The following is a 14,520-nucleotide window of genomic DNA, read 5'->3' as shown; positions in this document are numbered from 1 at the left end:
AAGTAGAAAGAATAAATAAAAACAATACCAACACTACACTGAGAGCAAGTTACAAAGTTTCAAATCCTGTAAAAAAAAAAAAAAAAAAAAAAAAAGGAAAGAAGGAGAAGACTATAGTACTCACTAAAAAGATTTGCAAAATCAAAGTGAATTTTACATTACAGGCAAAAATAGACATACTAGAAAAAAAAATGATCCAAGTCAGTTTTGCCATCAGATCAGTTACCTTGGGCTTAAATTTGAAATTCTTACTTTAACAAATAATCCTGTAAATATCATAGCTTCATTTAAATATATTTAAATTATGCCAAAGAATACATCTTTATTAAAGTTTGTATTATTGGTATCAGAATTTGCATTATTATAGAATTTCATAATGGTTTTAGGTCTATGAAATACTCATTTTGGTGGTGGTGGTGGTGGAAGTGAACTTTAAATGTTACTTGCCACTGCAAGCCTTCTGTGATGCCTATATACACACACACACACTATACAAGGAGTGCCCAGAACATAGATCCCTATATGTTGTAAAACTACAGCTTCTATTAGGATTTGACATTCTAAAAAAGGTATGCACGGTATGGGGATCTACCTTTTGGGCACCCCTGTACAATATAGACAAGCTTATTGGGACACACCTCTTAAATATTGAATTCAGGTATTTAAAATCAGACCCACTGCCACACGTGTAAAAGATTTACCTAGCCATGCATTACAAACATTTGTGGGGGAAATTGGTATTTCTGAAGAGGTCAGTGAATTCATGTGTGGTACAGAGTTAGGATGTTAATTCCTGGTTGTTTAGATCTGCTCCACAAATACTTCTTGCACAGACTTATCATTGAGCTGCATTGGGAAGTCTGTGATTGGACCGCCACAGAAGGTCTGAGCAGGTGAAGGAGAGGAGGGTTTGGAAAGGCTGCAGACAAGTTACATGCAGCTTTTGCAAGCCAATTTTAACTTTACCTCAAAAGGAAAAAAATAAAATAAAAAGCATAGTTAAATCCATGCATGTTTTCTTTGGGTGTATATCTACTAAACAATCAAATTCATATTTTTGGCAGTGGAGTGTCCCTTTAAGAGGTTGTAGTACTGAGTTAGTGGGAAGCGGGAAGACAAGTGTAGCCAAATCAGCAGAGAAATATGCAGAAACAAAACACTTATTTACACTGAAGAAAATCGGGGTTATTCACGATGGGTGTAAATGGTCAGAATTCAAAACAAACTTAAATTGGATTATAACATTGTATAGGCTGCCTATGTCCACGTGTTGGCAGGTGACACCATTTTCTAATATGGCAGCTTACATGTCTTTTTGTAAAGAAGCCTCTCATCCCTCATGCAAACTGTTGCTTTATGCTGGGGGTGTATAAGCAAACTGCCTTTGCACCCAGACATTGACAGTCAGTGATTCATGTGTAACAAGGGTGTGAATTGGTCAGAATTTAATTTCAAATAGGGTAAAGCTACACGTGACAAGATATCCTTTTCACTTGGGCGGCACAAAAACAATAAAAACAAAAACTTGTAACTAGAACCATTTCCCTTGTGGAAACTATCCCTTTCCCACCAGTAGTTTTATTATAAACATTAATATGCAGGCATGACATCAGTGGATCAGATAGTCAGGGCACACAGGGTTAGCGTTAGGTGGCTGTACAAACAGTAACCCCAGTTATAATGAATGTTCTCTCACACAATGAGCTCAACCAGTGGCACTGTAGTAATAGCGGAGAAGAGTAAATCTATGTGCGGGTTACAGACACAAGCAAAATGCCAGTATTTATAGAAAACCAATGTGGATTCACATACAATTCCCCCACCCTGATATTTACCAGGTGTTTCAAAAGTGACCTTACAACCTGGGTGTGTTTGACAATTTTAAAACAGTAAGGACCACATAGGTGACATTAGCTATACCAATTTCCAATATTTTAAATAGAAATACATTGATTTATGAATTGTTATTTCTTATAGATAAAGCACTAGTCACTATGTAAAAAGTAGACAATACAAAGATGAGGTATCTGCTCAAACATCAATGAATGATATCCTGCATAGAACGGAGTACTTAGAAACGAAATCGTGCAGAGCATTACAGTTAAGTTAACGTTAGCAATAAGAGAAAACATATACGGTTTTAAAAATAAAGTGTAAAAAGAACAAAAAAAAAAAGTTTAAAAACAAAACAAAAACATTAACTTGTTTTAATAAAGGAAAGATACACTTTAAATTGCCATTAGTTTTGGGAGCAATACTAGACAGAACTGAAATTACATAACCTTTTTCTGGGAGAGGGATACGTTCTACAGAGGTAAAAGTTATCAAACTATGGTGCCTTATTGCAAGCAGATACAATATCAACTCTTAGAAAAGCAAAAAGCATAATTGCAAATGGAATATTCGGTTGTTTCCTCGTTCTACATGGAACAGCCCCCATCTGAACTGAGGAATGCCACTTTTCTAGAAAGAGCTCATCTCCAAACCAGTTTTCAACTACAAAACAAACAGCAAAACACTGATAAAACTAGGCAAACGATTAAAAAAAAGAAGGAAATAAAGGAAATAAATAATGCTATAAATGCAGTTTTCTTGTGTGAAAGAGCCTTCACAAAAAAACATTTACTGAAGGGGTCCCAAGTAGCATGGAGTCTGCTCCCTGAAAATATCCAGATTGTTAGGAGCTAATATAGGGTATATGAAATAAGTCGAAACAACCTAATTTAGGAATCTACCAAAACCTAGTAAAGCAGGGTTATGTTTGGTGTGCACATTCTGCATGCTTATCTTGGACAGCCATATTCAATGTGTGGATAGAGGCAAAGCCTCGGTAACATGTATGCGCAGTCAATGGTTTGGGAGAATACAGCAAAACTGGCAAGTCTCATTTGAAGTATTAGCTTATTTGGCAGTCCCAATCATCCTGTATAATAAGGGGAGCTACAGTTGGGAGTTGTATTGTTTATTCACCCCAAAAATTGCTGCCAGACAAAGGGACATGGGATAAGGAGAAGTAACAGACCAGAATATAAGCGGCTTTACATAGCACTTTATGGAAGTTGCAGAAACAGAAGCATGAAAGAATATATGTATTATATACTCCGCTTAAAGCAAACAATCTGCTGAGCAGCCAAATCATTCTTATTGCCCAGTAATTTATGGCTAAACTGCAATGCATACGATGTTCTTGTCAATCTTCACGGTCATGTTACAAATCATAGTACAAGTAAATAGTGAAGCCTCTTGCAAATAAAATCTTATATTACAGGCATTTTAAGTGTATAAATTTGGTCTTTAAAAATAATCTTCACCCTGGATATCTGTGGTGTAGTTAACCTCCAAATAACACTAATATTATACGCACAGACACTGGTCAAACTTTAATTTTTGTTAACACAAAACAAGGAAGTGTGCACAATTACATTTCAGATGAAATTTTGTAATGCTACAGTTTTTGCAAAACCTTGCCCTGCTTGCCCCCCTCCCCCGTCCCATTCTGCATAAAAAATAAAAAAAGTGAAAAGCTACATTTTAAAAATAAAATAAAAATGTAATAGAAGCAGGTATGAGTCATTACACATTTAATAGATGTCAGTTTTAAAGACGCTGAAAACAATGTATTTAAAAAAAATAAAGTGAGACAAAGAACAAATCAGCAAAAAGGACCTATGGGTATTTCTTTTAAAATACTGTATGTCTGTCACCTTGGTATCAGGGAAAGACTCACCACTTCTGCTGATTGGTGACTGCAAGTCTACATACCCATGCTGCCTGCTCTCCCTTATCCCAATAAGTTGTCAGGGAAAGATGAGCACAGAATATATCTGTCAAGATACAGCTGTTTTACTGCACATTTAGAGGAAAATTAGTTCAACCTTTGCTTCTACAGAAGAGAAAAAAGTTAACATGTCTTTCTGACTGTAGTTCAAGATCTTGGAAACACTGGTGTAAACATAAGATCACAGAAAAAATATATTTGGTTACGATATCAATCGTTTCTCCAGTCTTACTTCACATAAATCATATTAAAAAAAAAAAAAAAACCTGTTTAAATGGTAATTTAGAGAGAGTTGTTTAGATGCCTCATGGTGCCGAGAAATGCCACACAAGCCAATACACATCTGGACATTCCATCCATGCACATGTGCCCACACACATTTGTCACTGTTCAGGTTATATTAATTTCGACAAAACAATGTGTGTGTATATATTTATATATATATGCTATAGGGTTGTGCAAATACACACGTGACAATTGCATGTTGGTAGTAATGGTTTTGCAAAATTGTTCTGACATTACGCACAAGGGTATATTTATTGACAAGTCTGTATGACAAGTGATATATGAGAACAAAGGCAGAAATATTAAAAATTAATGAGATCTGGCTTTTTGCTAGCAAAGTAGTATTAACAGTCAAAGGGGCAGATGAGCCTGAATTACTGGCAGGTAAACCTGGCATGACTTGCAGGAAGCACTGTTTAGGTACTGTCTGCAGAGTCCTAGTGCCACGACCGCATCTAATAATGAGCACTTGCTAAACACTTTAGGAATGGCAGGACAGGATCTGAAAATCTGGAATGTTCCATTGTCAGGATGGTCAGGAGGCATGATGTGTGTAAAGTTTCACATTAACAGAAGTAAATGTTCTTAAAGGGGCACTATAGGCACCAAAAAAACTTTAGCTTAATGAAGCAAGTGTATAGATCATGCCCCTGCCATTTAAGAGTTACATCACTTTGTTTATGCAGCACTAGTCACACCTCCCTGCGTGCACAGCCTTCCTAAATACGTCCTGTAAAGAGATCTAATATTTAAACTTCCTTTATTGCAAATTCTGTCTAATTCATGTCTGTCTCTTGTTGTTAAATAAGATCATACAGCCTGCATGAGCCTCCTGTGTGTGATTAAAGTTCAATTTACAGAGAATTTAAAGAAAAAAAACAAACAAAAAAAACTTCTAAAGCAAGTTCATATCGGATTTAACAATAAATCACCTTTTTTCACAGGCTGTATGGGTCACAATCAGTGAGGCGTGGCTATGCCTGCATGGACAGAAACAAAAAGTGATTTAACTCTTAAATGGCAGAAAAATGAGCAGTGAGACCACAGGGGCATGATCCATACACCAAAATGGCTTCATTAAACTAAAGTTGTTTTGGTGCTTTTAGTATCCTTTTTACATTTCAGAAAGACTAAATGTAGCCATTCAATGTTATGCCCAAATATTAAAAATAAAATTAAAAAAAATCTGGATTTTCTTTAAGTTTGTGAAACAATCAAATGTATTGAAATATCTGAACGTTATATGTAGCATAAACCTTACTTTAATAAATGTTAATAAAAATTTTATATACCAGGTTTATTTTTAAATCAAAATTGTGCACTATTTTTGTATATTGAATTTGATAACACAACAATGAACTATGTAATAGGAAGGTGGTCGACTACGTCTGAACATGTTTGAGGGTTATTGATTCATTTTCTCCCAAGGGCTCTAAATGACCTTACAAATGAATCAGAATACCAGATACTAACTACAATACAGTCAATAGGATCACCCCTCACATCAGATTTTAAATTTGTCAGAAAGTATTATGTTCACTGAGATTATAAAATGATTTTTAGTGATTGCATGTCTAGCTGAAGACCAAGGAAATTTGTACTACAAGAACAATTATTTTTTACCTCTGGAAATATTAAAATATGAAATCCCAACTGAGGAAGCCGCATATACAATTTCTACTAAACTCTACATTTACCACCTCCGAGATATTGGCACTAACTGGTGTATAAATCGGGAGACTTGACAAGGGTTTCGTAAATCTTAGACCAAACAGTCAAAGTAGAGACATATTATGGTGTCTCCATTTTGCTTTTACGAAATGTGCCTAGATATCATATGCTTATGTTTAACTGGAAGGCACTGTATATAGTAAGTTATTATATTGCACCTTGCCCTTTAAAAGGGAAATAAAATGCTGGAATGCAAAAGTATTTGAGTAGGAAAAAAAACAGAATAGGTATAACAAAAATATCAAGACAAGTACGTGCATCATGCATGTACTAAATTATATTTTTTGTTGCCTCAATTTAAATAAACTGTGCTTAAACTGGAAAATTTACAGAAAACTCTGATCAGCAGTAATCACAATCATTTCTATCTTGTGCTAAAGCCAAAGAGGATACTATTAACTCAAAACTTGACATATACTTGCTGAGCTCTTCACTAAACCAGGAATTGTTGAGGAAAGACAATAATATCCAAACATTTTAAAACTTTGAGTTCCAGCCTAAAACTCTAATCCTGTACAATCCTCGATTTGGTAATTAAAACCTTTATTTCGGGAAAAGGCAAATATGGCAACTTTCATTTGACACTTTTTTTTTTTTTACCCACTGTCCTATTTGTTTACAGCTACTTAGCCATTAAACAGGTCGTTAAGAATCACACAAGGGTCTCAAAGAACTGCTGATGGAAAGACAAGAAACACACACACCAGTACTACTATCCACATCAGTTCAAAAATCAGGAGCAGGCAACTCTTCCTAATGTTCAATCAGTGTACACTGGACCCAACTAGTATAGTGTGTAATACAAGCAGCTGGGGGAGGGGTAATGAAACGGTCTACTCACTACCATACCTAAAACAAACAAAACAAAAGTTAGAAAAACAAAAAGTTGTATCCCCTTAAACATTAGAACACAAAAATATACTCTATTTTAGCATCTGTTCTTGTACTATTTAAAATTTTTGCAAACAATGTATTTATTAAAAGCTCAAAATGTCCACTCGCCATTAGCCATTGAGTAAAAATTCACCACTGTTGAGTATGCAGAGGCAACCTAAAGTTAAGGCCTGGCTAATAGCATTGGACTCTTAAAATTGATATAATGTTGTAACTGAATGCAAGGCAGCAACTTACAAAGAGCCCAGCTCTGATAAAATCACTTTATCTCATAGTTATGTGTACAGTGAAGTTATCCCTTTCCCCTCCTTTCAGTTTTGCTACAATACCAAATTAAAACTTACAACCATCTGTCTTCCATTATACTAAAATTCTAAATTACCCTCTACACCTTTGTGCCCTGTGATGATATCAACCCTTTGTCTGCTGCCCATTCTTGCCTCTAGTCAGTAGCGTGCACTTAAAGTCCAATAACCCTAGGATAACACTTAAAATCACAAAAAAATAAAATAAATAAAGCTAATTAATGACTGTAAATGAGTTAATGGTAAGGACGTAGGTATTCCACAAAGCAGGGGTCCTCAAGCTCCGGCCCCCTAGATGTTGCTGAACTACAACTCACATGATTCTTTGAATTACATAGATAGCCAGAGAATCTTGGGAGTTGTAGTTCTGCAACATATGGGGGGCCGGAGTTTTAGGATCCCTGCCCTAGAGGGTCACAGAAACTATATATTAATGTGGGGAGACTTGTTGTTGACCCTACAACTTGAGAGGAACACTCCACTAACCACTATAGCATACTGTGGTGGTTATGGTACCAGGAGTGCCCTGGCACCCAAACCCACGTCTACCCATTGTAAGTAGTCAGACCATTTTAGATTTGGTTTGCCCGGCACTGCTTCCCTCCTCCACTAGTTACGACAGAGCTCCTGAGCAGGGATTTCTTAGTTCCCCTGAGCTAAACCCTGCACCACCAGGCTTAGCTCAGTGGACTTCTGGCTTTCTAACGCAGTAGAGGCAGGGAGCAGTGCCCAGCAGACCCCAGGTAACAAGTTATACTATTCTAATGGTGGTGGAGGGGATTCCTCAGCATGCTGTACTGGTTAGGGTGCTTGAAGTGCTCCTTTAACTGGCTGCTGATACGGTTGGTGAGCTTACTCTCTGTACATGAGGTATGATGCGTTAAACATTTACTAGAAGTCAGGATTCATATGGAATACAAGTTTTACCATCACATAATTTAGTACATTTAAATATTTTTGGTATGTGGGCACAACGGTCTAGGACACATAGGCCACGGGGGCATACTCTAGGTAAGATCTATCTAAATGGACACACTCTAGGTGCAACAGAGTTTACATTACATTCCTACAAAGTACTTTAAATCAGTGGGAACAAAAAGGAGGTAATATGGCATGCCTAGGAGTGTCTCAGACACCATATAGGTAGTGGTCAGTTTTTGAAACGTTAACCTGAATCTTTTAAACACGTGCAATACTTTTGGCCTTTAGCAATATCAATTTTGTTCGTACATAGATATTGCCAATTAACAGAGGGTTGGCTGACACTTTTGGCAGAAGAATAATGTCTCAAAAGGGACAAAAAAAAATAAAAAATAATGATATATATATATATATCCATATCCAACGCAAAATGGGTGCTTCTAGTTTAGCACTTAAGAGGTACCATGGATGCCTAAAAACCCCAGGTAAGGGTCATACTTTTAAAACAGACAACTTACTGTGGGAGAGAGACAATTGACTAGTGGCATCATAACAACTACATGGGGGCTATAGTTGTTATGGTGCCAAAACTATCCCTTTAAGCGGACACATACTAGGAAATGTTTTCAGACAGCAGCACACATTAAACACTAACACCTGTAAACTGGTTTCCCATGATGCCTAAATGGTTATAACAAAATGTCAGAAAATACATGGTAATCTGTTGTATTTAGAGTGCCTCCAACCAGACAAATGTTGTCCCAGTATGCCTATGTCCCTCCATACTGTGCATGAGATCTCCCAGGTGTGTACATATCACCTCTGTGTTCCTTTTTAAAACAAACAATTAAAAGCATTAAGAATACAAACCAGAATTCCAAACGCTTTATTGTCCTTGTTAGTGTGTCACATAAAAATAATGAAATTACATTTTTCCAATGCCAAGGCTACCTCAGCTCTGTTTTCCTCTCCTCCTCCAACTACATCACAGAGGAGGCATGGTCTCCTTCTAAATAGTCCAATCCAATGGCCCTCAGTGGAGCATTAGGGACCGCATGTGCACATCGCATTCAAGCTTTTCTATATTAAGGCATTGAATTAATGCTTTATCATGTGAGATTTTTACTCTGTCAGTGTAAGTATCTCTAATGGTAAGCCACTGGAGTTGTTTTTTACCCTTCAAGGTAAACATTGCAGGGTATAATCAACAGTGCTCCAAAAGTCACTCCATTAAGTGGAAGTGACCTGAGTTACTTTAGTGGACTCTTAATTATGTTAAGAGGGAAAGCAGTACAAAAGAGTCAGTTCCTAACAGTCAGATCTCTCTCCAAAGTGCATTTGACCCTCAAAAGTACCTATGCAAGGCCAATGTACCCACAGATCTAATATAATTAAATACTGTAACGGAAACTTCACTGAGTGTAAAGTGCCTCCACCAAGTCACATTATCAGTGTGCCCATATCCATCTAATGACTTTGGCCACTTCAGCCATGCCCATCTCATCAGCCAGTGTTCCCACGAATCTATTTTAGTATACTGAAAGGGTGGACAAATACAAATGGCCTGCACAGGTGGAGAATGTGCAGTGTGTGACATGTTGGGTGAGTAAATAGGCTGGGGTAAAATATGGGATGGACTTGCATTTGAGTGAAAGGGAGGCAACTGGCTGTATAAAAAGGGTTAAGAAGTTTAGATAAAGATAAAGAAGAGTGACTGGTTCTGCAGGATGGCAGTGTACAGGGGATAACTGGCTGCAAAGGAAGTGTTGGGAATGCACAATGTTCCGAATGAATTGACTGGCTTAAGAAGATAGGAGTAAAGTGGGGTTGGGAGATAATAGGAAAATGTTTGCCATTTACCTCTCCACAACCTATAATGCCCATATTAGTCTGGGTCCCCTTACCCCATCATATTTCCGTATTTTCTACATTGAACTTTCCCATAGATCAAATTGGCCTTCATGTTCCCTGTGTTGACACCTCTAGTTTAATACCATCCAGTGTAGTGGCGCTTCATTCTCCACAACGTGCAGTCCCCACATTAACGCTTTCCATGTAACCAAATTATCTCCCCCCTAACTCCCCTTTCCTACCTTTCCCCAAACTAAATCCCACTTTCCTTACCCTATTCAGAAACAGCTCGCACCCAAGAAAAACAAACAATTTCCACCCACACATCTATCACATTAATGGCCAAAATCTAATTTAGTAGGGCAATGTGGGACTGCAACACGGGGAGTCCTGGCTGTTTTGTATGCACACACCCACCCATCAGCCCTGGCAAGGAACAGCCCCAGGTGTAATGAACAGAGAAAGGCTCCCTGCTGGCCCGAGTCGTTGGAAGATCAAGGTTCGGGACTATAGGCCAGTGTCTTGTGACTTCGCACTGATCACTATCTGTCTGATTGTGACTCAAAAACCATAAAAGCTACAAATGGTTCGATCGTTGGAATCTCACCAGGGTTTCGTGTTAAAAAAATAAATAAATATTTACACACATAGGTTAGAAATCAACTAAAACTGCAGTGAGTGACAGTGAAGTTTTACCGAATCAACGATGTGACCGCCCCAGCCCACGCAGCCCCCCATTACCATACATCTTGTCCCCCCTCGCCACCCCCCCAAAAGAGGTTATTCATTACACATAATTAACTCACCCAGGAGAAGCAGCTTTAATTCCCTCCTAGCATCTCTCTTATCCCTGCGGAGCTGTCGCTCGATTTCTGCATTAATCCGCTGGGACTCCTTCTCCTCTGCAGACAGACAGCACCCAGCCATCCTCCAGTCGCACTTGGAATAATTGAAACAATGATACTAAAGACACTATGTATCAAAAATAAAAGAAAGGGCCACAGAGTGGAAATCCCAGCTTGCAGTCAGCAGGGACCCTGGCCCTCCCTTACTACAGCACACACAATAAACTCTCTCTCTCCCCTTTATATGTAAAGTTGCAGTTCTGGCTTCTTGTAAAGTACAAGCTGATCTCCAGATAGGAGAAGGAGGAGGGAGAATAAAACAAGAACAAAGCAAATGCGTCCCCCTTGTTTCTTTCCTTTCCAGCCCTTGGAGAAGCTTTCAAATCCTGGGAAGTCTCACAGCGGATCCCTAGCAGTCCCTCCTGAAGGCATCTGTGTGTGGTGAAGCCGGAGGAACTGATGGTGGGACCTGCAGGGCTTGCTGAGGTTGACCCCAGCAGTAATCACTGTGTATGACACAAAAAAAAGGAGGGGGGAGCTTTTTTTCAAGGAGGTCCCTCTTCCCTAGAAGCAGATGGACACAAGCCCACAGACCGGGAGAGAGGGCTGGAGGTGGGGTAATCACTGTTCCACTGAAAGCTTTCTTTTTCCTGAAGTAAAATGAAGGCAGACACAGGACCGCCCTCCTCCAGAACTAGGGTTGGGCTGTTTGAGCAGTGACTGCCTGCCAAAAACTGCTTCAAAAACCAATGCTGATTTTTTTTTTTCCTTGTGTACCCTCTAGCATTAACAGGCTAATAATTAGTGGGGGATGGTTGTGTTCTTAGTGTTTTGTTAATTTATTTTTTTGTTTAAAAAAAAAAAAAAATGTTTGTAGCAGTAACATGTTCTTATTTAAAAAGGTGAACCAGAATTGTTTTTATTTGTTCAGATTATGGTTTGCATATTGTTACAATATGCAGTAATGAACACTATTATTTGATTCAGCGAATTGATGCATATGCACACACAGAAGGGCAGCTTGGGTTATTTACTACATTATTTCCTCCTTTGCACTTCCCGCCCAACAAACACTGCAATACGAGTTAATCAGTTGCTCAGTTCTGTTCAGATACACCTGTGTTAATCACAGATAATATACCTGGGAGCCTTAAACCTGCACTGTATGGGCCATGTCTTGAAGGGAGAAACTGAGAAATGTTTTAGATTTTTTAGTAGATGCTTTAAACGAAACCAAGAGCAATAATTACTACAATAACAATACTAGTAATGAAGATTGTATTGGGGAAAATCATGTAACACATGGGTTCTTGAGGCACAGAAAATCATGAGCGATTTTGAGGAGACAAAGCCAAATTCTGGGTTATTGACTATAGTGAAAATTGTTAATTCAATGTGAATTTCAAATGTAAGACCAAAACTGCTAAATTCGAGAAACAAATTCCAAGTTAGCTGTGCTTCCAGTTCAGCTACTTTGGTATCAAATTTGAAATTCACTTTGTATTATCATTATTATTATTATTATTATTTATAGAGCACTATCAAATTATGCAGCACTGTACGATATTCCCGACCATTCTCACTTAGTAAAAACATACGTGATTCTACCTCCTCAGCTCCTGTCCCTGCACATCACTAAAGAGAAAATACCTAGTTCTGGTCAGCAGCTAAATATAGCATTTTGTTCTCAGGATTGTAGCTCCCATAAATCTAGGACAGCCAAGGTATGTGTGTCATACTCAGAGCTGCCATCAGCAGGTACACAGCACTGAGATAAGGAGCCTACTCAAGTACTTAAAAGTTGCATTATCCAGAAAACACAGGAGATATCCCACTGAGCATGCGCTTTACCTCACTTTATGTAAGGATTCACTTATTCTTACACATAGTAGCACTGGGAGGATGCAATGTCATATGCCACTTAGGCACCAGGGAGCAAACACACATAGTGGGACAGGACTCTCAGACTCACACGTGGTACCATGATGTTAAGCATCCTATTTTCTTACCATTCTGCCAAAGGAGTGTGGCTACTGTGGTGTGAGTGTGGAGCAAGGCCACAAGTCATTTTGAAGACCAAAGTGACAGTTGAAGGAATAATCATATTATCACATCCTCCCATCACTGCCGCGCATGATAACAAGAGGAGCTGAGCCCTTAACCTCAGTATTGCATACAGGGCCGGCCTTAAGCCTTAAGGCGCCCTGTGCGAAAAATCTTCACAGCGCCCCCCCTATCATACTCCTTTATTCATGTACAGTGTATGTCAATAGGTGTGTAGTGTTTGTATATAGGATTTATTAAATTAATAATTATTTAAAAACAAAAATGATTCCCCCTTCCCTGTTGTTACCTTGTAAGGAGGTGAACATGGTGATCCAGTATGCTGGGAATCTGGTCGGAGACTCCACCAGGTGCAAGATCATAAGTAACTGTCTTGTGAGCTCAGGCACTTACATTGTCAGAGTTTTCCTGTGATAATCCGTGGCAACGTTCTGATTGGCCGGAGCTCAGAGGACAGCTACATATTGCATTTTGTATGAGAGAGCTCTGCTGTGATAAATCTCATAATATGATGTAGTGTGTGGTGTCTGTGTGTGATATATGTGTGTATTGGATGTGTGTGATATGTGTGCTGATATAAAGAGCAGAGGTCGTGCACTGGTAGGTGGGGAGCAGGAGGCATAGTGGAGGAGGGTGGGGAAGCAGGCCAGTGTAGTGGTAGGTGGGGAAGCAGGGGGCACAGTGGTGGTAGGTGGGGGAGCAGGGGGCACAGTGGTGGTGTATTGGTAGGTTGGGGAGAAGGGGCACAGTAGTGGTAGGTGGGGTAGCATATGTAGTGTAGTGGTAGGTGGGGAGAAGGGGGATCAGTGGAGGAGGGTGGGGGAACAGCGGTAGTGTAGTGGTAGCTGGGGGCACAGTGGGTAGCTGGGAAAGCAGAGGCACAGTGGGTAGCTGGGAAAGAGGGGGCAGTGTAGTGGTAGATAGGGGAGCAGGGGGCACAGTGGTGGTAGCTGGGGGAGCAAGGGTAGTGTATTGGTAGGTTGGGGAGCAGGGGCACAGTGGTGGTAGGTGGGGCAGCAGAGGTAGTGTAGTGGTGGGTGGGGTAGCAGGGATAGTGTAGTAGTAGGTAGGAAAGCAGGGGCACAGTGGGTAACTGGGGGAGCAGAGGTACAGTGGAAAGGTGGGGGAGCAGGGGCACAGGAGATAGCTGGGGGAGAGGGGGCACAGTGGTAGTAGCTGGGGGAGAGAGGGCACAGTGGTGGTAGCTGGTGGAGCAGGGGCAGTGTAGTGGTAGGTTGGGGAGCAGGGGCACAGTGGTGGTAGGTGGGGGAGCAGAGGTAGTGTAGTGGTGGGTGGGGGAGCAGGGGCGAAGTAGGTAGCTGGGGGAGCAGAGGCACAGTGGTAGTAGCTGGGGGAGAGAGGGCACAGTGGTGGTAGCTTGGGACGCAAGAGCCACAGTGGGTAAGTGGGGGAGCAGGAGGCACAGAAGGTAGCTGTGGGGGAGCAGGGGGCACAGTGGGTAGCTGGGGGAGCAGGGCACAGATAGGTTAGGTGGGGGAGCAGGGGGCACAGTAAGGCTAGGTGGGGACGCAGGGGCACAGTTAGGCTAGGTTGGGGAGCAAAGGGGCACAGATAGGTTAGGTGGGGGAGCAGAGGGCACAGTTAGGTTAGGTGGGGGAGCACTGGGCACAGTTAGGGTAAGTGGGGAAGCAGGGGGCACAGTTAGGCTAAGTGGGGGATTAGGGGGCACAGTTAGGCTAGGTGGGGAAGCAGGGGGCACAGGCTAGGTGGGGAAGCAGGGGGCACAATTAGGCTAGTTTGGGGAGCAGGGGGCACAGTTAGGCTAGGTGGGGAAGCAGTGGGCACAGTTAGGTTAGGATGGGGAGCAGGAACTGCTTCCCTTAAC

At 40.4% G+C, this 14,520-nt stretch overlaps 1 protein-coding gene across 1 annotated transcript in view; it reads right to left on the bottom strand.

Moving 5' to 3' along the window:
- The window catches only part of LOC134611301 (guanine nucleotide-binding protein subunit alpha-14), a 195,857-nt gene extending 184,578 nt beyond the window's left edge, over positions 1-11,279 (bottom strand). Inside the window, exon 1 of the mRNA XM_063455024.1 lies at positions 10,572-11,279. Within this exon, the coding sequence (XP_063311094.1) occupies positions 10,572-10,692 (121 nt within the window). The 5' untranslated portion in view covers positions 10,693-11,279. The remainder of the gene's footprint in view (positions 1-10,571) is intronic.
- Between the last annotated feature and the right edge of the window lie 3,241 nt (positions 11,280-14,520).

Source organism: Pelobates fuscus, chromosome 5, assembly GCF_036172605.1.
Source record: "Pelobates fuscus isolate aPelFus1 chromosome 5, aPelFus1.pri, whole genome shotgun sequence".
Taxonomy (NCBI): domain Eukaryota; kingdom Metazoa; phylum Chordata; class Amphibia; order Anura; family Pelobatidae; genus Pelobates; species Pelobates fuscus.
Note: the sequence above shows the minus strand (reverse complement) of the source record. Positions and strands in the feature narration are given on the sequence as shown.